Below are 25,922 nucleotides of genomic sequence, written 5' to 3'. Positions count from 1 at the left end.
GGAGCTACATCAAGGTGGAGCAGGGGATAGAGTTTAGCTTCAAACTGCCTAGTTCAAGACAGGGATTTCAGGGTCCCTAGAAGGGCGCTGGACCCCTGGAAGGGTGCCGGCTGGGGCATCAGGAGGCCAGGACTCTAGTCGGAGCGACCTTGGGCAGGTTCTGCCTCTGGGACATCGGTTCCTCCCGAGCAAAGCAGAGGTTGAAGAGCTGCCAAGCTGGTCAGGTGGAAGATGGCAGGTGCCCGAGTCCACGGAGATGCTGTGTAGCTGTTAACAAGATCGGAGAGACTTTATGAACCGGTGTGGAGAGAACGCCAAGACGTACGCAGTGAAACGGGGGCTGGGTAGTGTAGATATTAAGCCGCCTTTACATGTAGAAAAGGGGGACAAGGACAAAACCGTTCTCATTTTCATGAACAAGCCTGGAGACCGCCGCCGGTGCTCACCTGCTGGGGAGGGTTGGGAGGTGGGGGCTCGAGAGTGGACAGGAGCCTCTGCATAAAGATGTTTATACTGTGTTACCGTTTAACAATGTGACTGAATTGCCAATCCAAAAAAACAGTGTAAGAAATAAAAACTCAACCTGTCTTTACTTTGTCACAAATGGAAGAGCTGTAGAAGTAAGTGAGCTGTCATCTGTCTCAGCATCCCACCCATGCCAGGGGCCAGGGCCCAGGAGGAAGCTGCACAGCGCCCTCACAAGGCCTGCTGCGGTATGGCTTAGTCAGGACGCTCCTTCTTAGGTCTGACTTCATTTCCTTCTGATGAAACCACCAGCACTGCCTCCCTAGTTCCACGTAGCTGTCAACAGCTATCCTCAGCCCACTCGGTTCACCAGATAAACCTAGGCCCTGCATCCTCTCTCCCAGAGTTCAGAATGGTTAGTGAGAGACGAGCCCATTGGTCCTTGTAACCAGGCTGGGAAGGTGGGATATAAAGGGATGAGAAGGGCCAGGGAGAAGAGGCTTGCTGTCCAACTTCTCGCCCTCCCCGGTGCACTGTCATCGTCCCTTATGTCCACCTGCCCTGTCCCCTACACGTGCATGCATGCACGTGAACATCTCTGAATCTCCCTCCTACTCCCTCGTTCTTCCTGTCCTCATCCTCTTCCTGTCCTCCCAGGTGAGGGCCCACGTCTGCTGTCACCATGACAACCATTCACCACAAGCAGATGCTGCAGGAGCATGTGTCCATGGAGTTCTCCAGCTCCACCACCCACGTGCAGACCTTCTCGCAGACCACCAAGATCACGGGAGGCAAGTGGAATGGGGAGGAGGGGGTCAGCAGGGGGCAGTCTGCCTTCCTCCACATCCACCCCACGGGTGGCCTCAGTCTTTGTGGCTGCTGGGCCCCTCGAGAGCACAAGACGCTGAGAGCCACTCTCTCTCATCCTGTGCTTCTAGTCTGTGCTTTGATAGAGCTTCAGCCGCTGTATGTTCACCCATAGATCAGCCCTCCAGGAAAACAGCTTAGGAAAAACGCATCACCTGGCTATGTGTGTGTGACCAATGAGCTCTTAAATGCCTGAGGAACTCAGAGCTGGAGGTAAACTCGTGTATCTCCAGTGGGAGGATTTCAGCACCGAGGAAGTTAGGTTGCTACCTTGCCTACATGGGAGTAACTCTGACCCTGCTCCACTTAAGGGTTAGAAGACTTCGAGCTGCCAGTGAAGAGAGAATGAACAGATAAACAAGTGACCTAAGCTTCCAGGCTCTTAGCCCTTGGGGACCAGACCTGGGAGAGAGAAAGCTGAGAAATGGTCTCCGAGCAGAACAGACTGTTTTAGTCATGTCTCTAGAGAAAAGTGATTAAAAGATGGCCAAGGGCCAGGATATTGAATATCCGTCCTCCCAGTCATTGCTCCTCCCTCAAAGTCCTGGAGAGACTGTCCTTCAAAGTCCTCTGTGCACAGAGGTCAAAGCCAGATAAACACACGATATACCAACCCCTCCTGGGCAGAGAGTCAGAGCAAAGAGACCGCGGGAACTTGAGACCAGAAGTTGCAGATTCAAGTGATTATGGAGTAATTCTTAGCACTGGCTGCAGGTTACAGCCATCTTAGTACAGCGGTAAGGGGAAAAGGAATGAAAAAAATAGCAATACCTGAGTCTCACCCAAGTGTTAAACCAGGTGTGTATGTTTTTTCAACTCTCCAGCGGTTCTAATATGCAGCCAGAATTTAAAGCCACTGACCAAGAGGGTCCAGGCAGGGAACACAAAGGCGTGAAAAAGACTGAGGTGAATCAGAGAGGACACACCCATCTAAAGGGCGGCCACATTCACCTCCCACTGGTTGTTACCATGTGGAAATGTGAGAATCCAGAAATCTGAATTTTTTTCCGAAATCCCACAATTTTTAGCTATAGGGCCACTTTTTGTTTAAACATTGCAAGGTCAAACGAAACCCAGGCGCAGGCCTGGTGCAGCCTGCCGGCTGCTTGTTTGAGACCCCCGATCCCTATTTGACATCAGGCCACAGGACTTCGCAACACATGTTTCTGTTCTCAGTCGTTCAGATTGGTGGGATAATGAAGGCACCTCCTTCACTGGGTCCTTGTGAGGATTAAATAAAATAATCTCTGAAATGTACTTAGCACAGTTTCCAGACATAAGGAAAGGACTCAAGAGCAATTGTTATTAACTCTCCAGCCAACAAGATTTTGTGTAGTGTAGTTTATATTGAACAAACAACTTTTTGTTTCCCGAATATAAAATTATATTACTGCATTGAATATGTTCTTTCAATGATGAGATTCTGAGATAGAGAATCCCACTGGACTGGGATTGCTTCCTGTGCCTCACTCAGGCGCCACTTCTCCATGGCACTGAATGCTGAGCCCACAGCAGGGCAGGGAAACGGCCCACGACAGAGCTCAGCTAGCTACCAGGCCTTGCAAGTAGGAGCAGGCCAGCCCCTCCTGATGCTACTGGGGGACTTCCAGGAGAGAAGGAAAAAAAATCAGGAAACTCCCAAAGAGACCTGACTGGTGTGGCCCAGTGGGTTGGGCGTCTGCCCACAAACTTCCAGGTCATCGGTTCGATTCCCAGTCTGGGCACACACCTGGGTTGCAGGCCAGATCCGTGGTTGAGGGCGTGTGAGAGGCAACCAGTCGATGTTTCTCTCGCACATCAATGGTTCTCTTCCTCTCTTTCTCCCTACCTTCCTTCCCCTTTCTCTAAAAGTAAGTAAAATTCCCCAAAGAGAAGTCTGCTAAAATATATATATATAGGAATCAGGTCTTTGGCTCAAAATGGTGCTGGATTATTGAGGGGTGAAAGAGACGTTGTCCCCCCCTGGTAGTTGAAGGTTGCCATACTAGAATACAATGACCCTCGGACTCCAAGGGCCTCCTTACGTGCCCGAAGCCAGTCCTGCCCACGCTGGCCTAAAGTAGCCCCCAACATCCCCTCAAGAAAAGGCCAGCCTTCTAGTCCCAGCCTGAGCTCCACCCGGAACTCATTCTGACCTCTCACCAGCTGCTGCAGAGGAAGTCGTGACGAGGAAGTCATCGAGCACTGTAGAGTTCTTCAGTTTGGTGACTCGGAGTTCCAACATCCCTGAAGGCGAGAGCGTCCCAGAGTTCGTGGAGAAGCCTCATCCAGTCACCGCGCCTGAGGGTGCGTCGTCCCTACCTTCTCTCCCCAGGTCCCCGGTGCTTCCCCGTTTTCCCCAGTGCCCCAGCCACCCCACTGCCATCTCCACCGTCCCTTAATACACAAACACAGGCAGAGCCAGGCCTGGGGTCCCGCTTCTGCCTGGGCCGGGTGACATCCCTGGAAGGAGGTAGAGAGCAGCCAGAAGGTGCAACCTGGAGACTAAGGTGTGAACCTCCGTCCCGTGCCCACTGCAGGGGATAAAGCTGTGTTCCGAGCCCAGGTGAAGGGAAACCCCAAACCCAACATTTCCTGGAAGAGGGAAAGCGGCATCCCCATCAAGGAGTCCGCCAAGATATTCTACGACAGCATTAACAAGGAGCACGTGCTGAAGGTTCGGGGCCTGAGCCTGCAATCCAGTTACCCACCAGGTCCCTCTCTCCTCTGGGCAAGCCACGAGTCTTCTCACCCATGGGAGTCACAGCGAGTCCCCAGACTGGGATATGGGAAAAGAGGCCATCACCGTCCTAGAGGTGGGGCAGGATAAGAGAGTCCATTCAGGAGCTGGGTCTTTCCCAGAATGATCAGGGGGCCAAAATTCGGGGCTGTTAAATCCTCCACATGTGCACCCATCACTCAGCTCCTCCCTCATCTCCCCAGATAGGCCCTCCTTTCCCACAGAAAGTCTCCCTATGGTCCCCTCTCCTGTCCTTACTAATGGCCTGACTCTGATCCAGCTGGAGCCACTGACCACAGATGACTCTGACAACTACAAGTGCATTGCAAGCAATGAGCATGCAGATGCCATCTACACCGTGTCCTTGCTGGTGACAGAGGGTAGGCCAGCTCCCTCCTCCTGGCCCTTCTTCTTTAAGGTCCAAACACCCCTTCTCTGACCCTGCTCCTCTCTCTGTCCTTAGGTCAAGATAAAATGGATTTCAAAAAGATGTTGAAGAAGAGGTGAGGCTGGAAGGAGGCTCCTCTGCCCAGAAGCTGTCCCCCCACCCTCCAGGCTAGAGCATCCTGAAGGCCTCTCAACAGGGCTCTGATTTAATGGTCCAGGCTCCAAGAAACATGGGAGCGGGGTGGGGGTATCTGAAGGTTAGGAGAGGCTTCCTCTGTCTTCAGAGGGAGTTGCTGAGTCCAAGCTTGGCGCCCACCTCCTCCCAGGGCTCCCCCTGCTCCCAAGAAAAAGCAGAAGGTGACAGATGAGAAGGAGATGCTGGAGATTTTGTCCAAGGTGCCCAAGAAGGACTTCGAGAAGGTCTGCATGGAGTACGGGTTCACTGACTTCCGGGGGCTGCTCAAGAAGCTCAAAGGGATGAAAAAAGTAGAGGTGGAGGTCAGTACCCATCGGGGGCAGGGGTCTGCAGGATGGGTCTGGGTGTCACCCAAAGTGCTAGGGCCCGTGTGTCTCCCAGCCTGCACGCACAAACCCAACGGCATACACGGTCTACAGCAAAAGCAGGAAAGGAACTCAATTTACCTTTTACCTCTCCTCTCTGCACCACTCCCTAATATACGTGCATGGACCTGGAGTCGGACAGGTTCAAATCCCAGTTCTACTGCCTTATTAACTGTGTGAATTTGGGCATCTCCTGAACCTCAGTTTCCTCATCTGCCAAATGAAAATGATACTTTCCTCTTTCATTGGTTTTTCTGTTGGTATTGTCATTCATTTACTCAACCAGCTTGTCATTATTAAGCATCCACACTGGCATTAAAAAATCTGTGCAATGGGCCCAGGTGCACAGTGACTGTCCTGTGAATGATGGTGCTTTCCTCACCCCGCCTCCCACATCTGTCTCCCCCTAAATCTTCCAGCTGATCAGTGGCAGGAGGTAGGGGAGGCACAGCTGTCTAATCAGTCCAGTCGTTTCTCCCCAGCCCCTTGGGGTGCTCCTCCAGCATTGGGGACACAGACCGGGCAGGCTTCAGGTGCCCCTGACACTGCCATTTTATTACCCCAATCTCTCAGGCCGTCCGGATTCTGAAGCCGCTGGAAGACATAGAGACCAAGATTGACACCACAGTGACCTTTGACTGCATCATGGAGCTGAAGGATCCCAATACCAAGATGACTTGGGTCAAGGTTGGGGAGTACCTCGTCAGGGCCCACCCCAGCGATGCCATTTCCTCTCTGCACCCCTCCCTTTGCAGATCCTCTCATGACTTATCCTGTGTCCTCTTCTACATCCCATTGAGGGGGTGCCTGCTGGTGTGGTTTAATCTGCCTAGAAGCTGGGCTCTATTCTTAGCTTTTCTACCACTTTGCTGTTTAATTTGAGGCATTACTTTCCTCATTCTATGCCTCAGTCTACCCATCCGAAAAGGCTGGATTAGATGGTCCTCGTGGTCCCTGAAGATCTGTGCCCCTAAGAGAAAGCATCTAATGACCTCATGCATATTAAGAGTTCAGGCCTTAGGGAAAGCAGGGACCCTGGATCCCACTGAGCCAGATGATGAGGCCAGAGAGATCTTAAGGGCCTCCAGGTGCATTTTAGGACCTCAGAGAGGTAGGCATGGCACCTTCCAGCTCAGACTAGTCTTGGGGACTTATCTGAAAGTCTCCTAAACCACTTCAATCAACTTTTCTATCTGTTGCATGAGACAGGATACTGAACCATTGAGGATCCAGTACTCCCTGGGCAAGTATGATGTGAAGCAGGTGGGCACCAAGTACATGCTGGTTATTACCAATGTGAACATGAACGATGCAGGCATCTACACGCTGAACGTGGGCGACAAGCGGATGACTGCACAGCTCAAAGTGTTGGGTATGAATGTGGGCATCAGAGGGCCCCAGGAGGACAAGGTCAGGGTCAAGGGGGGGAATAGCCAAGGATGGGGTCCATGGGGAAATGAAAGAGAGGACTGTGGGGCTCTGCAGGAAAGGCCTGTGTGGGGATGGGAGTTCACAGAGCAGAAAGACAAGCCCCACGGGCCGGTGCAGTAGAGTGGTGAAGGGCACCGTCTCTGGAATGAAACCACTGGGACTCAGATCTCAGCTTCTGTCACTTATGAACAGTGTGATTTGGGGGAAGTTGTTTAACTTTTCTTTGCCTCAGTTTCCTCAATTGTAAAATGGGGAATAATCTATCTATGTGGGAATTAGATGCCTTCATAGGTGCACATTGGCTAAAAGAGTGCCTGGCACATATCCAAAATGACACAAATGCTTTTTAAAATTGCTGTTGAAATCAATAGGGAGGAGATCATAGAAACACCATGATGGTGGGACTCCAGGATCCACAAGCAGGATGGAAGGAAGGCTACTTTCCCCAACTGTGGGCTGGCTATAGGAGGCCGATGACACCTGGCTGTCTGTGTCCCCTTCTCCATCCCAGTCCTCAGGAGAGACAGGGCTGCAGTCCAGTGACCGCCCCTCCTCCTTTTTGCTACAGATGAGCCACTGAAGTTCTTGGGAGAGATGAAGCCGGTGACGGTGACAGAGCGCCAGACCGCAGTATTTGAGATCCGCCTCTCCAAGAAAGTACCTAATTTTGTGTGGAAGTTCAATGGGAAGGAGCTGAAGAGGGATGAGAAGTATGAAATCACAGTGTCCGAGGATGGTCTGACCCACACACTTAAGGTTAAGGATGCCAGACTCAGTGACAGCGGCGAATTCTCTGTGGAGGCGGGGGACCTGGTACAGAAGGCCCAGCTCACTATTGACCGTGAGTGGTTGAGCCAGTTCTGGAGTGGGTGGGCTTTATACCATAGTAACCTCCGTATGGGCAGTCATCCATCCACCCACCCATCCATCTCCTCTTTGCAAAGCCCTGTGATGGGTACTAGAAAGACAAAGGGTTCGCTTTTCCACTGACTCCCAGTCTGGTTGGAAAGGCACATGTGGAAATGGAATTTGAACAGAAGTTCTTAAGCAAGAAGTCAAGATACCTGGGGGTCTTACTGTCAGCTGGGAAATCATGAGTTGAGAAGTTACTAGCTTTTATGGCACTAATATCATATGTTACAACACATGACTCTTGACTACTCATTCTTATAATCCATCTGGGGAATCGCACATGATGGTGGGTACACCAAGAAGCATGTCTCACATGTGAACCACACTTGACACATGTGACATGGAGCTATCATTACTGTGATGGAGGGGGACACAAGTTGTAGGAACCTAAGGAAGAGGCACCACCTGGCAACATCAGGAAAAATATGATGAGGTGGTGGTCAAGCTTTACCAAGAACAAAAAGTAGTTCAGCCTTCAGAGAAGCAGGGAAAAGAGAGGACATTCTCCACAGGGGGAATGGTGTGTGTAGACTCGGACACCAGAAAAACAATGCAATTATGGCTGGAGTTACAAGGGGGCATTTATCCCACTTTACCAAAGAGGGAAGTGAGACTCCAGAGAATGAATGCATTGCACACAGTCCACCGGAAGTAAGGGGCGGAGGTGGGGCCCTCCCTGCCGTCTGCAGGGAGCACATGTTGCACGCAAACACACTCCACGTCACCAGTCCCTGCGTTTTCTAGGGCCAATAAGAGAAGCAGAGCAGCGTGTAGCTGCAGAAAAGGATGTAGAAGGTTGGGGGCAGGCCCGGTGTTTCTCTGTCTACAGGCATCCCCATCAAGTTTGTGAGCACCCTCAAGAATGTGCGTGTGAAAGAGAGGAGCCGGGCCTGCCTTGAGTGTGAGCTGACATCCAAGGATGTGACCCTGCGCTGGAAGAAGGATGGGCAGCTGCTGTCGCGTGGCACCAAGTACAGCATGAACCACGAGGGCAAGCGGGCAGAGCTGATCATTGAGGACGCACAGCTCAGCGACGGTGGCGAGTACACTGTGGTGGCCATGCAGGATGGGGACCCCACTGAGTACTACAGTACTGCCGTGGTCACCGTGGAGGGTACACACCCACTCTGTCAGTCCCCACTGACCAACCCCCCCCACCGGACCCAAACAGTTCCCTGTTCTGCACCCCAACTCACTCCAGCCCTCCCCCAGACCATGATCAATTTCTGCCCCCCCACTCTGACCGCCCCAGTCTCCCAAATTCTGACCACCTCTGACCTCTCAGGCCTTGAATATTTCTACCTCCTAGACTAGCAATTTTCAACCAGTGTGCCACAAGAATTTTTAAAACATGTACTACCTGACTAGCCAGGGGCACTGAGACTGTCAAATAAGAAAATGACAACAGCCAGCACAACAGTAGCCACCTGGTGTGAATCAAATTACACCTATTTTCTTTTGTCAGATCATCAAAAAATAGGCTTTTGTGTGCTGCTGAATTTTGGTAATTAGTTTGTATATTCCATGAGATGAAAAAGGTTGAAAATTGCTGCCTCCCCATATCTCAAACTCTGTCCAAAATCCCTTGACTTCTTTCATCCTTGACCTCCAGCCTCTGGCTGTCCCCCGCAACGGTGATCATCCCTCACCCCTTACCCCAAGCAGCCCCTACTCGCCAGCCCTGACCATTCACTGCTGACCCTTACCACCTGCGATTCCCAATAGCCCTGGGCATCCCACAGACCAGTAAAACCAGAGTTCAACATCCCAACTCCACTAACCACCTGTATCCCCACCATCTGGTCCCCTTCTTTGACTGAGCACCCTAAGTGCCCGCTGACCATTCTGTGATAATCAGCTACCCACCCACCTCCAGTTAGTCATCTCCCAGTCTTCCGGGCACCAATTCTGAATGCCACAGCCTTTCCCTGAATCCTTCACCTACTTGCTTCCATCCCCACACTGACCATTCCCCAGTCGCCCCTTGACCATGTCCAAACCTTCTGCTCATCATAACTGACTTTGACAGACGCAGCACACAGGCCCCTTCCCAAAGCTCTTGCCCCCTTTCTCCTCAGAGCGTCTGGCCACAGTGAAGAGCGGGTTGTCCGACGTGCACGCGGCCACCGGCAGCCCGGCTGAGCTGTGCGTAGTACTGAACGACGAGAAGGTGGAGGGTGTGTGGCTGAAGGATGGCAAGGAGGTTGGAGCAAGGGCTAGGGAAGGGGACTAAGGAGGGAGGGGTTCAGCAGGCATGCACACACTCATGCCCACACCCCGCCCCCCAGATCACAGACTTGCCAGGCGTGCAGATCGTGAAGCAGGGTGCGGTGCATAAGCTCATCTTCCCCAGTATGGGCCCCGAGCACGAGGGCAAGTACACATTCCGGGCCAAGGGGGCAGAGAGCGAAGCCTCGGTATTCATTGCAGGTAAAGTTGCCATCCACTGCAGATGAGCTCCAACCACACCTGCCCCGCCCACATGCTCCTAGCTCCTCCTCCACCCCTCCATGCCTCCCCTATTCCTACTGGGCCAGCCTTCCCTTACCCCCCCCCTCCCTGCAGACCCTCCTACCATTGACCCCTCGGTACTGGAGGCCCTGGCTGCACATCCCGTGACTGTGAAGGTGGGTCACACTGCACACATCAAGGTGCCCTTCCGGGCAAAGCCACTCCCCAAAGTGACTTGGTACAAGGATGGTATGGAGGTGACAGAGGAGGAACGTGTGTCCATGGAGCGCAAGGACGACCAGGCGATGCTCACCATTTCCAACTGCGTGCGGGAGGACAGCGGCCTTATCCTGCTCAAGCTCAAGAATGACCACGGCTCAGTCACAGCCACCGTGCACCTCAATGTGCTGGGTGAGGGCAGGGTGCTGGCTGGGCTGGGCTGGGCTGGGGGCATCCGTTGCCCAGTCCCAGGGTAGGGGACAGACTGGAGACACAGTTGGAATTCGGGTTGAAAAAGGGATTAGAGTGCTAGCTTTGTGGCCTGGAGCCCCACTTCCTAACAGGGTAGCCTTGGGCAAATCAATTAACCTTCCTAAGCTTCAGTTTCTCTTGTGGAAGAGGGTGATTTTTTTTTTTTAGTATCTATTGCAAGTGAATAAAGCACATAGGAAAGTGCATAGCACATTATAGGCCTTCAGATGTTACTTAAGTACTGTTACTGACTTGGAGAGGAGGAGAGGTTGGATGTATGGTGGAAATGAGGTAAAAGAGAAGTGAGATTTTAGGGACAGAAGTGAGGTTGGTTGGGAAGAGCAATGGGGTTGGGGGTGAAACAGAGTGAGGCGAAGGGACACAGGGTTGAGGATAAAACGAGGCTAGAGGAGAAAAAGGTGGAAGAAGGGTGGGAATGGGATTCGAGATGGGCCTGAGCATGAGGTTAAGGAAAGAGGCAGGAAGCTGGCCTCGGAGAACTCACATTCCACGTGCAGAACACACACACCGTCACCACCTCCCCCGCCTGCATCTCCACCCAGCTGTGGCAGGTTTGGATTTCGGTTCAATTTAACAGCAATATTTAGCACCTCCTCTGTGTGAGGACACAGAGGTGAAGTGTCCCCAGCAGTCCCTCAGCCCCAAAGGAACAGAAGCTGGTAGATGGATAATTATAAAAGAAGGCAGACTGTAATTCCAGAGAATACTGGTGTTCTGGAAACTCGGAAGAGGGGGAGATCTTGTCTGGAAGGAGATGAAGGGGGAGATCTGCCAAGGCCCCTTAGGTCTTTAGTCCCCCCACTCCTAGGCAGGCAGGAGTCTCGGGAAACAAGGATCAAACTCTGGATACGTCCTAGAAGGAGAGGCAGTGGACACAGGGAAGGGTGAGGGATACTGAAAGCGCAGCATCTAGCTGCGTTCCAGTCTGGCTGGACCTCTGACCCTTGACTCCGAAGCCCCATCCTGATTCCGTCCTCCGTCCTCTGTCCTCAGACCGCCCCAAGCCTCCCCAGGGCCGAGTGGAGTTCCTGGAGCTGTCCAGTGACTGCGTGCACTTGAAGTGGAAGGCGCCAAAGGACAATGGTGGGCGGCCGGTGACACAGTTCATCGTGGAGCGGAGAGCGGTCGGCAAGAAGTCCTGGATCAAAGTGGGCGAAGTGGACAGCAAAGTCACCAATTTCTCCACCAACAAAGTGGAAGAGGGAAAAGCCTACCAGTTTCGTATCCTAGCCGTCAATTCGGAAGGAGTGAGCGACCCCCTGGAGACAGATGAAGTGTTTGCAGGAAATCCCATCGGTCAGTGAAGTGGCCCCCCGCTCAGTGGGGAGCTCAGGGGTCAGGATGGGGCCCTTTAGCCAGACAGGAATGCTGGTCTGTGGGGAATTCCACAGGTTAATTTCTCAAGCCGCCCCATGAGACAGATGGGTTCCGGAGTAAGAGCCAAACATCGCTGAGGGGTGGGAATTCTCAGCTTTTTCCCGTCAGAGCACAGGCACGGCATACTTCTGTGCGTATGTCCAAAACTGCACCCAGTTACCAGTACCCGACTCCGCGTGTTTCTCATTCCAGAAATCACCCCGATGCTGAGTGAGAGGGATGTTACTTTAGAGATAACCTCGCATGCTAGAGAACACCTTATCCATGCTAAGTTTTTCCAAAGAGAATCCTTGACAGCATCAACATCTCAGTTCTGATTAGTAATCAATTACTCACTACGCTTTCCCCAGCTGATCTCCATGTCCCAACGTATCAAGACAATACCTGAAGAACTGGGACATTGGGGGTGACGCAGGTTGGGAAGTTTCAGTCGGTGATGCTCAATCTTGGCTACACATTAGAATCACCTGAAGTCTTTTTTAAAATGCTGGTGCCTGGCCTCCACCCCAGGCCAATTAAATTAAAATATCTGGAGGTAGGACTTCGATGCTAGTTATTGATGGTAGTTTGTTCCTTTTTTTCTTCCCACTTCATATTAATGTGCAGACAGAGCTAAGAATCATGTGTTTTTAAAAATATGTGTTTTATTTTCAGTTACATTTGACATACATCATTATATTAGTTTCGAGCGTACATCCCAGTGACTAGACATTACCCAACTTAGTAAGTGATCGTCCTGATAAATCTCCACCCATCTGACACCATTCACAGCCTTTAGACTGTTATTGGCTATATTCCCTCTGCTGTCCTTTACATCCCCATGACTATTCTGTAACAACCAATTTGTGCTTCTTAATCCCTTCACCTTTTTCACCCACCCCCTGTTCTGCTTCCCATCTGGTAACCATCAAAATGTTCTCTGTATCTATGAGTCGGTTTCTGTCCTGCTTGGTTTTTTTTTTAATTTCGTTTTTTAGATTCAATTGTTGACAGATAAGTATTTATTGCCATTTTATTGTTCATTTTTTTATATTCTTTTTTTTTAACTTCCCATTTCCTATTAGTGTGCAGCCAGTGTTAAGAATCATGGGTTCAAGGTTTTGTTTTGTTTTTCAAGGAGGGGGCCAGAGGTCAGCAGGGGGGTGGGCAATAGTTCATATGCCTCCCCCCTAACCTCTGCCTTCTTTCCATCCCCAAAAGAGCCCCCTGGCCTTGCCTCCCAGCCTCAAGTGACTGATGTGACCAAGGAGGCCGTGACCATCACCTGGAATGCCCCCACCCAGGACGGGGGAGCCCCAGTGCTGGGCTACATTGTGGAACGGAGGAAGAAAGGCAGCAACCTGTGGGTGCCATTCAACAAGGACCCCATCCAGGGTGAGCTCCTCGGGACAGGGGCCCAGGAGGTACTAAGGGATGTTTTGCTGGATGGACCTGGTACCCTTGCTGCCCTGAGTTTACTGCCCTCCCCAGCCCATTTGGGAATTTTAACAGGGTCCCATGACCCCCTTTTTCATGCCCTCTTACCCTGTGGACCTCCTGGCCTCGTGACCCCTCAAATTCCCATTTCAGGCACCAAGTGCACAGTGGATGACCTCCTGGAGGATACGGAATATGAATTCCGAGTTATAGCTGTGAACAAGGCAGGCCCCGGACATCCCAGCATGCCGTCCAACTCAGTGGTGGCCAAAGACCCTGTCAGTGAGTGTGGGGTTGCCAGGCCACTACACTTCGTGGAGTTAGCCCACTCACGGTGGAGAGACAGGATTTCTTCTCTGGGAAAGTCTAATGAGGGGTGGGGGATATCAAAAAGGCTTCACTTTCTGGAAGCTGCCAGCCTACTGGAGGAATAGAATTCAGACACATAAGAAAGCCAGCAAATAAAGATTGAGAACCAGGGTAAGAGGCAGGTTGGGGAAAAAGTTTTTTTTATTAAACTCTGAGTATTTCTGGTATCAGGTAAGGGAGTAGAAGTGTAGTGAGAAAGAAGTAGGGGTGCTTGGTGGACGGTTGGGAGGGTGCTGGGTTTAGGGGGGATGGCGCACTGCCGGTGAACGGATGTGGTGGAGATGGATGGGTTAAAGTTGGGGTTTGAATATGGGGGCGGATGTGTAGATATGTTGCATTTTGAGGATACTGACTTCAAGGGTGAAAGTGTTAAGTCAGAGAATCGTATTTGGAGGCTGTTGAGTGTGCAAGGCCAGGTATTGAGGGGAGGGTGTGAACTGGGGGAGTTAGTTGGCAGTCGAAGCTGTGAAGTTAGGTTTCAGGGCTGTTGGTGTGGGCACTGGCATAGGGTTGAGTGGGGAAGTTTGGGGGCTGACCGGATGTGTCTTTCTCCCCAGAACCCCCAGGCCTGGTGCAGGGCCTGTGTGTGTCGGACTCCTCCAACTCCAGCATCTCCCTGGCCTGGCGGGAGCCTGCAGAGGGCGACCCTCCCTCCGGCTACATCCTGGAGATGCGGGCTGAAGACACCAAGGAGTGGTCCAAGTGCACAAAGATCCCCATCTCAGGCACCTGCTACACGGTGGGAGGCCTCACCGAGAGGCAGAAATACTTCTTCCGCATCCGGGCTGTGAATGAGGCTGGGGTTGGGGAGCCCGTGGAGCTGGACGAGGGGGTCCGAGCCATGCCACCACCAGGTGAGGACGCAGAGGGCTGGGGCCGCAGGCCCCCGTATCCTGGCTTGCAAATCTTCCTCTCTGGAACCGCATTCCACAGGGGAAAACTGGTCCATGCATGGATCAAGAAAGAGTCATCCACACTTACTGTGCCTGGAGAGAGCTGGGGTGACCTTAGGGGCTTCCCTCCCTGCCCCGCAAAGTCATTATGCGGGGCAGGGGCCCCTGTAGTATCCGCATGTACCAAAGGAGGTGTGAGGGATACAGAAACAAGGAAGACACTGGAGCTGCCCTCAAGGGTCTTACATATTAACAGAGGGAGACGGATGAGGAAAAAAGTGTGTCATGGTGATGCAGGGCTGTTAGATGTCTGTATGGCCTATAACAGGGCCTTGAAGGAGGAGGGGCTGGGAAAGGCTTTGGAGGGGAGGCTTAAAACTGGGTTTTCTGGAAAGAGAGGTCCATGCCCCAGCCTCTCTCTCCTCCATCTCAGCTGTGCCCAAGTTTGACCTCAGTGCCCGGCTGAAGAGTCACATGGTGGTTCGCGCGGGGACAGCTCTCTGCATCCATGCTGCCTTCTCTGTGAGTCATTCCTGCCCCTGGCCCCGAGTGTCCACCTTTTAACCAAGATGGCAACTGTAGCTCTCACAGCCTCTGCCCCTGCCCCTTGCCAGACGCCTGACACTAGAGCCTGGCAGGAGACTCCTCAACACTGGGGAAGAGCCTGTCCCCGAATACCACCTGCATGACCCCTGAAGCCATTTCCTGTCGCTACCAGGGCTCACCACCCCCCAACGTGATCTGGCAGAAAGATGGCGTCCCCACCAAGGGCAGGGAAACCATCACCAAGGGCAAAAACCACTCGCAGTTCCTCATCAACAGCACCAAGCGCTCCGACTCGGGGGTGTACCGCATCTTGCTCCAGAATGAGTTCGGAGAGGCACACTATGACATCCATGTACGAGTGGCAGGTATGACAGTGGGCAGAGGCCTCAGGGAGCATCACTGCACACTCCCCAAAACATAGGTCCCACTGCTGCTTGAGTTCTACCACTAGAAAGTCACACCTCACGGTAGTGAAGGCTTCTCTGGCGCCTCATAGTAAGACTCCATCAGTCTTTGCCTTAACAGGGAGGGTAGTTTCAGCTTTTTCTCACTGTCCTGAAGCCCCAGGGGCATTGAACTTGGACCAAGCCCTCATTTCAGTTCCTGCAGTCTTATCTAGTGAGCTCCAGGACGTGTTCAGAGTAGAGAATGAGTGACAGGAAGGAGGGACAGAGGAAGATAAAAATTGGGGCAACCTCTTACAGAGGGCTGGAAGCTTTCAATAAAGCCCTCAACCCCCAGGTGGTGAAGGGATGAACTTCTCCTGAACAGTTACTGTGTGCCAGGTGCTCTACAACTCTCCGATAGTCATTGTTAGCCTTACTTTGCAAATGAGGGATTAAGTCTTAGAAAAATAAGTAATTTGCCAAGTTCACGGGGTTAGTAAATGGCATAGCTACACTTCAGAAACAAATCTTTCTGACTCCAAGCCACGAGCTACAGACTCAAAGGCCTTCGCAGGTGGCAGGGGTGAGGGCACAGTCCTGAAGGCTCCCCCGGGTGGCCAAGGGACCCTCCGACTGTTTCAGATTTTCCACGGCCTCCCACAAACCTGAAGCTGTTTGAGGAGGTCCCCAACACGGTGACTCTGACCTGGAACCACAGTCCCGACGTGCAGGAGGACGGGGAGGCCCACTACGTCATCCTGAAGCGGGACGCCAGCACTGCCACCTGGTTCACCGCGGCAGAGCGCGTCTTCAGCAACAAGTACACGGTGACCGGGCTGCTTCCTGGCAGGAAGTACTACTTCCGAGTGTTGGCCCGGAACGAAATCGGTGACAGCGACCCGCTGGACTCCAAGGATACTTGGCATGTCAACAAGGACAAGAGTGAGTCAGGGTACTTGGGGGTTCAGGTTACATCTAAGATCTCTGATGCTGGAGATGCCAGAGGGGTCGAAAGGGGTACCCAGGATTTGAGGTAAAATCAGAGAACTGTTGAGGTAGGAGGTGAATGTTGGGAAGATGAGCAGAGAAGTCAAGGTCAGGAAGCCTAGAGGAGAAGACACCTCCGAGGTGTACTGAGGGTTGGGACTAAGGTGGAGGTGGGGAGGTGTCCTTGGGGACTGGGTGGCGCGGTGTTGGGCCAGAGGGAGGGGTGGGGGTGTAATGCTGAGAGCGGTCCTCTCTGAGCCCAGGGGCTAAAGGGGGTGAGGACAGGAAGGGTCTCCAAAGAGCAGGGAGCGGGCATGAAGTTCAGCAACAGAGGAGAGGAGGGTTTAAGGGTAGGGATAATGTCAGGAAATGTGAAATTCAGGGCTAAATGGGAGAGCACTGACCCCCATGGGGGCTGGATTGACATTGAGGAAAGCTAGGAAGGGTATTAAAAGCAAGATAACAGCTCCACTCTGGGAAAGAAGTCTAGGACTCCAAGGCCTGGAAAAGCAGAAAACCCTGCAGACCAGGTTGTGTAACCCTGAAGTGGCAAGGTGGTTGGAGGGTGGTGGAAGGGGAACTTTAGGAAGGGGTAAAAAGCCAGTCCCCAGAGTTGGTGGCATGTGGGACTCTAACCCAGGTCATGGGGATTCCATGAGCTGGGTCTCAGGGGTGCTTTCAGCGCTCTGAGGCGGCGAGTGGTGGGTAGGGCCCTGGCGGTGTTCACAGCCTCTGCATCCCACGCACAGTCGAGGACCTGAGCTCCAAGCTGAAGCCGTACCAGCTGAAGGACTGGCGCCACGCGCCACGCTTCCTGACTCCGCTGAAGCCACACACGGTGCTGCGCGGCCAAGACTGCACCATGACCTGTGCCTTCCTTGGGAATCCGAGGCCCACGGTGACCCTCTACAAGGGTGACGTTAACATCACGTCCAACTCCAAGTTCTGGTACAACTCCACCAGTGGCGTCTGCACAATTGTCATCCCAACCTGCACACTCAAGGACAGCGGCGAGTACAGCGTGTTGGTGGAGAATGAGCTGGGCAAGGACCGCAGCAGCTGCACGCTCACCGTCTACGGTGAGAGTGCTGTGGACACAGGCCAGGGGTGGGGTTGGGCTGGAGGTGGGAGGTGGGTGCTTCCCACCTGGGGCAGAGGCACAAAATGGCAGTCCTGTGGGTTCTTGACGGTCTTCCTGTGGCTGGCAATGTTTTCTACTCAACCTGCCATCAGGTGGTGTAAACATTAGCCACAGTTGGTGCCAGTCTCCACCCTCAATGCCACTTGTTAGGTACCTGGCCACTGCAGATGTGGGAGCTTGCAAACACTCCGCAGATGGGTTTGCAACCCCTGGTAGGCCTAGACTTGACTGGAAAAAGACACTGAACAGGCCTAAAACAGACTCACCAATCACATCTCTCTGGCAGGGTCACGGAAGGAATCTTTAGGTCACAAATGATTCAAGATTGAAAACCACTGGCCTAGTACAAGGACAGATGAGAGGCACAAATGGGGGAGGACCGAAGGGAACTAACTAGTGGAGCCCCTCCCTCCGCACGTGTGTGCCCCATTTCTGCTCCCGTGCGCACATGTAGGGAACTATCTCATTCCTTCCTACACAGTCTACTGTCTTCACAGCTACACAGCTAGGAGCATGAACTCTCTGGCAAAGCTGACTGCCTGGTTCCCTCTGGCTAAACTCCCTCCTGGCTTTCCCCATACGCTCTTGATAAAACCCCAACCAACCGAGGCTCCTCCCCCACCTCAACTACCTCTCCAGCTTCATCCGCCACTCCCTGAACTCTGTATGGCATTCCACCGGTACCCATGGTCTCCATGGTTACAGACCTTTTTCATCCTGTTATAGATGCCTTTTCCTTGGGGAAAGGACCACAAGGAAAAGGCATCTATGGAAAGGCATCCACAAGAAAAGTCAGCTAAGTGCCTGGCACACTGAAGTGATGCCTTCAGAGTGGCTGCTGAACTGTGCAACAAAACTAGACCAGGGAAGGCACAGTGGGAGATAGCAAGCTTTCACACCACCTGGAGAGACTCCTGACAACTCTATTCTGGCTGTAAGCTCATGGACCCAGGGCCCTGGCTTCACCACTGACCAGCCCTGTGACCTGGGCAAGCCACTCTGAGCCTGCTTCCTCTTCTGCTTCTTAGGCTTACATGAGATAGCTCATGGAAGTGCCTGGCAGATACTAAGTGCTGAATAACCGGTAGCTCTTGGCTACATATTCAGCCGGCCTTGGGAGACTGGAGCTGGGGCCCACCCCAGGGGAGAATTGAAGGTCCCAGGCAGGGTCCAACCCCTGGTTCCTGAACAGTAACTACAAGTCCAGCAACGTGGAGGTTCCCTTGCCCGTGACATCACTAAACTAACAAATACTTGCTTTGCTCTTTCAGACAAAGATGACAAGTCAATTTTAGCATCAGTCACCGAGAGTCTACAGAAGAAATCAAAGTACCCTAGGTGAGCACCAGCCCAGTCTGGGCACCAGGATGTTGTGATGTGGGGCCTCTTGGCCTGTCCTCTGCATGGCCCCAGTCAGGGAAGCCCAGTTTGCTCTCCGGTGCTTGTCAATGTAAACATTCAGCAAAAGGATGGGACAATAAATTAACCGAACTCACCCTTTCCCGTTCCTCAGGATGGTGTACAGCTGGTGTACATCAGGGACCACGGAGGTGGAAGTGGAGGTGGAATGGGGATGCACCAAGGCAGCTGAGAGCCTGGTCCAAACCCACCCACATAGGCATTGACCAGCCCCTCTTTTGACTGGGTCTTTGCCTCCCCCTCCTCTGTGGCTATATTGTACCCTCCCGTCCTCTCAGGGTTTAGGTGGGCAAGTCTTGCCTGATTCATCCTTCTCCCCATCCCGCTCCCTCCCATTTCTTCACACCGGGTAGGTCTGTGATCAGAGTTCTGGGGTTTAAAGGGATCAGGACCTTGCCTCTTTAGTGCCCAGGTTCCCACTCTTTGAGAACAAGAGCATCTCAGAGCTAGAAAGAATTACTCATCCAGCTCTAGGTTTCAAACTTATGGGTTGGCAGTGGAGTCCTTCCTTTAAAAAACCTTAGGAAGCTACAGGGCTTGAAACAAGAATAGACTTTGAGCCTCCCTTTTCCACTTATTCTTTTGCTATCTCCCACCAGAGATTTCTGTAAAAAACCTTTATTGAAAGTCACTGATTTATCCAACATCCACAAGGGACTTGAGTTGCCTTCTATCATGCCCCCACAACTGTACAACCCCTCCACTAATGGCATATTCATCACCACCCAAGGCTTCCCTTTAGAATTCTGGGTCAGAGCATTGCCCATTAAGATGCAAATGTCCCTGGAGTGTGGGGGACACATTATTCTGCCAGGGCTTCACATCAAAAGTATGAGTCACCCGGTCTAATTCCATTCCTCCCAGCTGTTCAACTGAGCCCGAGTCTAAGAAGAGAGAAGAGGGTTGAAGGGAATCTGGATCATTTCAGAGCAGGCAGCAGTTCTGGGGTGAGGCAGGAATTGGGCAGCAGAAGGACACTGGGTAACTAAGGGTCACCAAAGGTGCTGGGTACCCATGCACAAAGACAAATTTGGATGGTGACAAATACCACCCATCCCCTACCCTCCCCCAATACCACTACATCCTCACCCACACACAAGACCAGGAAAGTAAGACCCATTCCAACCAGCAGTGTTACCGGAGCCAGGGAGCCGGCCTGGCACCAGGATGCACTGGCCAGTACCGTGACCCAGGCTGTGGGGACACCGAGAGCCCCTGGCTCCATGCCCCTCCACCCTGCTCTCCAGGACGGGCATGTGCTACACAGACAAGCAGGGAGTCAATAGCCCTTGGTTTTTATTTTTATTTTTTCATATGAACAGTAAAGGACAGAACTGTCCCATCTTTGCTCACCTTGCATTGAATGTGCCTTGGGTCTTATGACCCTAGAATGTCACTGGAGCCACCCCACCCTTGCTACCAGTGCAGGGGTGGCAGAGAGGAAAGCAGTGGGGGAGAGGGTTGGGCATGGGGGTTCCCAGCTCTATGAGCCAGGCTCAGCACCCCTTCAACAGCTCCCTGAGGCCTCTCCCTATAAGATTTTAACAGACAGCAGAACAGACACAGATGGCAGAGGAAGACACAGGCTGGGAGACAGATTGCACACACACACAACGCACAGGCTGGCCCCTTCCTTTGGCATGGTTCACCCTAGCCCTGGGGGCAGGGTCTGAGGGTGACGGTGTAGGGCCTGAGCTCTGGGCTGACCTATGAGAGAGATGGGACCAACCTGAATCCTTAATACCCAAGTTCTCAGGCCAAAGAAGTCCCCTCTTCCCTACCCGGACAAGACACCTTTCCACCCATCCATAGAAAGTGAAATTGTTCAAGTAATAAGAATAGATGAGGGAAAGGGAGACTCCGCCCCTAACCAATCTTCCCAACTCAGGTCCTTCAAAGAGGGCTTTGAGCCCTGGCACAGATTTCTCCCTCCCCTTCCACTCTGCATGAATCAGAAAGAGTGGGAGTGAGTGAGCCGGATTCTTCCATCTAGTAGAAGGGGAGGGGAGGTCAAGAAGCTGAGCATCATCACAGCCCCAGAAGGGTCTGACAATCCCAATGGGGTAGCATTGAGGAGATACCTGCTTCTGGCTCCAGCAAGGAGCGTTAGTCCAGCTCTTTTTAGCTCTGAGCACTGTACTGGACCACTAGCTTTGCTAGAGAGATCCATTCCTGCTCACCCCCCTTGTACATTTTCCAGGCAGCACCTGCTGCCTCAGGCTGAAACTCCAGCCATCCTGAACCACCTCTTGCAGGTTCCCAGGCTCTGGACCCCAGTCCCAGGAAGAGAGAAGGGTGACCAGACCCTAGCCCCTCAGTTGGCCTTGCTCAGTCTGTAGTCTTCCACCGGCTCCCGACTCTCGACAGCCGACAGGGCAATGAACATCTGGGCAGCATAGTAGGTGGACATGATGAGTGCCTGCGAGTAGGGCACGGGACAGCAGAATTTGTCGACAGCGATGATCATGTCTGAGATGATAAAGAGCACTGCGCCACTGCATGCTGCCAGCTCAGTCCAGCGCCAGGCTGCTTCACCCCACCGTAGCCCTGCCATAGCCCGCCAGCCCATGAAACTGATAAGGGCCACATAGGCCCCCACCAAGGAGGTGAAGGCACCTGAGAGGCCCGGGTAGAGGAAGCCATAGAACAGGCACGCCAGCACTGCCATCACCAGACCTGTCCGAAGAGCCAGTGGCCGTATGCCAAAGGCTGAGGCGTAGAGCATGTGGGCCACGGCAAACATCAGTAGACCTGGGAGTGAGAGAATGGGATGGGTGCTGAGGGCAGGCTCGGGGGAGCAATGAGTAAGAGGGGCTGGGGATGGGAGTATCTGAGATAAACCAGGAGCTGTGTATTGGGAAGAAGAGGGGTGGGAAGAAATCCACAAAGACTCCCCCTTCCCCACCCCAACTCCTCTGAGGAAGTTCAGACCTGATCACCAGATCACCGGCAAAGTCATCCTCCAACAGGGGCCCCACAGTCATTGGTCTGAGAGCCCCTCAGATTCCCAATATTCTTGTTCAAAAGCCCCCAAATCTCTGACCCTCTAGGACTCTCTAGCCCCCAACCCCAGGATTCCTCCCAGGTAGCTACTGCAGCAACTGACCGTGCACAAAGTAGCCCTGGTCCTGCCAGATGAGGAAGGCATCACCTAGGGCAGAGAAGACGAGCCCCACAAAGATGCGGACGGCACTGGGGCGGGCCAGCAGGAATCCTAGGCCATGGGCCAGAAGGAAGAGCCAGAGGCAGAAGATGGGCAGGCACTTGATGAGGGCGCTGAACCAAGATGGGCTGGACGAGGGCAGCCAGAGCACAAAATACACACAGGTGGCCTTGAAGAAGGGCACCAGCTTGGGTCCCTCACTCTTCACCTGGAGGACACAGGACAAGGGCAGCACTCAGAGCTTGGGAGTTCAAAAGGCCATAGGAGAGCTCCAAGCCAGCATCTTCAGCCCAGACACTCACCCCAGAGACAGGCCCGCCTCCCGGATGGGGAGGATTGACACAAAGAAACCAGTTCGGCCTTTCCCAATCAACCAGCAGAATGTGAACAAGCCCATCACTACCCTGAAGCTTAGTTCATTAGGAAGGAGAAGGGCTCCACAATTCTGGCTGGCCATATCCATTCTTGGCCCTGGGGCAGGACCAGAATGGCCACTAGGCAGAAAACAGTCCTTGGGATAATGTCCCCTCCTTCCCCCCTCCTTTTCCCTCCCCAAAGCCCCTTTAGCCCCGGTCTGCCAGCATCAGCCCTCAGCTGTCTGAATGAAGTGCAGTCACCAGGAAACCACAGAGACACCACAACTGGCCAAGTCGTGATCTTCAGCAGTGAGGCCAGGGCACAGACTTAGGGCCCTGGCAACACCAGGTGACTGCCAGGAATGTGTGAGGTGGTGCACTGCCAACCACCTCAAGCCCCACAGGCTCTCTCTCAGCCAGTCTGCTCCTAAGCCTCCACTCCAGCTGCTCCAGGGTAAAGGCAACCATCATGAGCAAAGAGAGAAGACAGGGATACTGGCTAGAGAAATGAATCTCACAAGTTGGGAGCAAGAAAACTGTCCCTGAAACACCAGCAATTTCAGGGATCTGAAGCTTGTTGGTGGGTGTCAGTCTCATTTCCCAGATAAGAGCAACTCAAGACACATCAGAGAGGCAGGAAGGGGTGGGGGTTCTCTTCCCAGCTTTTGACCTGACGCCAGAGAGGACATGGGGAACTAAGAGAGGGAAGTTAGAGCAGCTGACTAGGTCTCAGCCGGATTAAGTGGGGGAGGGAAGCTAGAGAATGGTTGTATCCAAGGTCACCGAAGGTTCTCTCGAGGCTGAGGGACTGGGCTGCTGCAGATATTCTGATCATATGATCCCCTGAAACTTCTTTCCTTGGGCTTCTGGTACAGAGTCTCTTAGACTCATTCGGAGAAGCTGAGGTGCCCTGTATACCCACCCACACTCTGCCCAAAGTGACTGTGCCTGTCTGGGTGAGCTGTCCAGCAAAGGGCTCAGGGGCACACTCAGATTCCCAGACCACCAGTTACCTGGGGACTGATCGGACAGTGATGAAGGAGGTTGGGAAGAGGAAGATGGGTGGGTCCAGGGGCAAAGCCTGCCTGTGCTCTGCAGGGATAAGAGCTGGGAGAAGAGATGACTAAGCCCCTCCTCTGGAGATCCCCCCATCCGGGCTGGACAGGGCACAGGCACAGAAGGAACCTGAGGGAGATGCATTGCCCGCACTGTCCCCAGGACTCCTCAGCATCCACCTGCCAGCCCTCGGAAGCACCAACATCTGCTCCATACCCCTCCCCCAGCCCCATAGTTCCTAGAAGAAATAGGCAGCAGTAGCTGGGGACACTTTGACAGTCATGGAGAACCCAGCACTACAGGAAAGGTGGGAAAAGAGACAAAGGTTAGAGCTGAAAAAGTCGAAACAGGAAGAGGTGTCAATAGAGAATGATCCCATTTCCTCCAGCGTGTTACCGAGGATGCTGAGACTCACCGGCGTCCCGTCCACCACCGCCCCAGACTTGTTTATAAAATGAGGAAGGGGAGGAAGCAAATCTGGGACAGGACTCCCAGGAGGGCCCACTCATCCTCCTACCCTCCCTCGCCCTCTCCCACACCTCCACGCAGAACTCGGCAGCAGGATCCTGTACCCTTCCTGTCCTCTAAAGCAATCCCCGCCAACTCGCGCCAGACACACACAGATCAACAGTCGCCCTCTGGAGTCACGTGCCCTGTGTGTCCCTCCCAGTCGCAGACCTGCGAGGGCCCGCGGAGGAAGGGCGCCGTCGGTCTGGGGAGCCAGGAGGCCCTGACAGCGACCGCCTCCAGCCAAGGGACGCGGCCGCTGCGAGACCCCCTGCCCTTCCTCGGCCCCCAGTGCCTTGGCCTGCCTCAATGCAGTCCCCAGGCCGGTGGGCTCCGGCAGAGCACAACATTGGCTCGCTCGCTTGGTCATTCACTCACCACGGTGACCGGGGACACCATGGCGGCGGCGGCTGGCACCCAGCTCTGGGCTGCAGCAGCCAGGACCTGCCTGCGGCCAGGTGAGGAGGCAACGAGATAACAAAGACCCGGGTGACGGACAGCACCTCCCGCGCGCCGGGCGCTGGGGGTTCTGTTTGAGATCCCCACAACGTCACCGCAGACCGGGCCAATGAGGTGGCTGGAGCGGGTGGGGGGCGGAGCCAGGCTGGAAACGCTGGCCAGGCCCCAGAGCCTGGGCTCCCTAGGGAAGGAAGGCGGAGGGGCCTCCAGGGAAAGCGACGCCAAGGTGTCTCAGAACCTCAGGACGAAACGTAACCCCAGTTCCTGGGTGATGACCCTGATCGGGTGAGACACAATCATTCTTGTCCTGCACTCACGGCTACACATATTTTCTCATAACTAGGCTATAAAAGCAAAGACAGACTCCCTCCAACCTTTAAACATGCAGTCCACATGGGCACACTTGAACCCACAATCTTCTCTGTGTACAACCATGCACCCAGGTGGACACACAATCGTCAGCAGACATGAGACTTTTAGCATGAAAAGAGACACATAAGTAGGTACACAGCAGCCCGTAGACCCCATAATTCTAACATAAACACAAGCACACACAGAATCACAATTACCCGTAGGCACCGAACAAGTACATGGACGCAAAACCAACAACTGCGGTTTGACACACATCCTTCAACTTCAAACAGAGACACATGTAGGCCGCACACAGCTGTGACACGAGTGCAATGAACACAAGAGCACACCAGGAGTGGTGGGTGGACGGGCAACCTGAGCATACGTAAGGCCCCCAAGGAGTGGGAACTAACTTTGCCCAAAACACAATTTAAGCAGATTTTAATGTTGATATTACACCAGCTACAGGTACACAGCCATATTCGGAAGTGAGTGTGTTCAGAATCATGGGAATTACATGGGTGCACTGATAGGCAGTCACATGGACTGGGATCTAGTCTCAGTTTTGTTGCTTCACCTGTGGGATTGGGTGAATCATTTCCCCACTCTTGCCTTGATTTCCTCGTATGTAAATGGATGATTTATCTCTAGGGTTCCTCCCAAGCCCAACATGTGTAGGACGGTATCAGGATTCAGAAGAGGCCTCCCCAAAATGGGCCACTTTGGCACGTGGATTATTTTTAGCTGAAGGCAATAAAGACCATGCAGGTTCATGAGAAACTTTTACCTCTCCTTTAAGGAATTTAAATTAGGGGCCTTAACATAAGAGTTACTAAATTAGTAACATAAGAGTTACTACCAGAAATAACTTTTTATGACCTATCTGTAGAGCAGGTCAGTCTTTTAACTTCTAAACTTCTGCTCTTCTTATCATTCTGCAATGACTTCTTAAAGCTCCCAAGACACCTTCCCTCCTCTTTAGTTCAGGATGTCATATATACCTCACTTTAACTTTCTGTCCCTGAACCTCTCATATCTGTGGGCTCCTTGAGGCTCCTCCTCAAGCTAAAACAAAACTAAGGATCCAAAGGAAAAGATGCAAATTAGGAAAATGTAGTTAGAAAGATGGATCGACTTACGATGTCACTTAAGATAATTTTGCGAGCAATTGTTCTTATATTACAAATCTTTGCAAAACCAGAATGCAGTTC

General features: G+C 52.9%; 2 protein-coding genes across 2 annotated transcripts; one reads left to right on the top strand and one right to left on the bottom strand.

The window, feature by feature from the left end:
* The first annotated feature begins 644 nt into the window (after nt 1–644).
* IGSF22 (immunoglobulin superfamily member 22) lies at nt 645–18,878 on the top strand. The gene is made up of 23 exons (XM_037150512.2): nt 645–713; nt 1,123–1,256; nt 3,487–3,618; nt 3,852–3,988; nt 4,332–4,431; nt 4,515–4,554; nt 4,765–4,936; nt 5,573–5,686; nt 6,209–6,371; nt 6,999–7,271; nt 8,172–8,456; nt 9,421–9,545; nt 9,631–9,772; nt 9,908–10,204; nt 11,279–11,581; nt 12,863–13,036; nt 13,232–13,360; nt 14,005–14,301; nt 14,774–14,862; nt 15,059–15,251; nt 15,915–16,214; nt 17,009–17,338; nt 18,672–18,878. The coding sequence occupies exons 2-23, from the start codon at nt 1,148–1,150 to the stop codon at nt 18,740–18,742; spliced, it is 3,975 nt and encodes a 1,324-aa protein (XP_037006407.2). The 5' UTR covers nt 645–713; nt 1,123–1,147; the 3' UTR covers nt 18,743–18,878.
* A 1,220-nt stretch (nt 18,879–20,098) lies between these two features.
* On the bottom strand, nt 20,099–24,359 carry TMEM86A (transmembrane protein 86A). The gene is made up of 3 exons (XM_037150511.2): nt 24,280–24,359; nt 21,926–22,190; nt 20,099–21,570 (listed from the first exon to the last, which is right to left on the bottom strand). The coding sequence occupies exons 1-3, from the start codon at nt 24,298–24,300 to the stop codon at nt 21,134–21,136; spliced, it is 723 nt and encodes a 240-aa protein (XP_037006406.2). The 5' UTR covers nt 24,301–24,359; the 3' UTR covers nt 20,099–21,133.
* Between the last annotated feature and the right edge of the window lie 1,563 nt (nt 24,360–25,922).

The sequence above is a fragment of the Artibeus jamaicensis genome, unplaced genomic scaffold (genome assembly GCF_021234435.1).
Source record: "Artibeus jamaicensis isolate MK-2021 breed Jamaican fruit bat unplaced genomic scaffold, CSHL_Jam_final contig_797, whole genome shotgun sequence".
In the NCBI taxonomy this organism is placed as follows: domain Eukaryota; kingdom Metazoa; phylum Chordata; class Mammalia; order Chiroptera; family Phyllostomidae; genus Artibeus; species Artibeus jamaicensis.
Note: the sequence above shows the minus strand (reverse complement) of the source record. Positions and strands in the feature narration are given on the sequence as shown.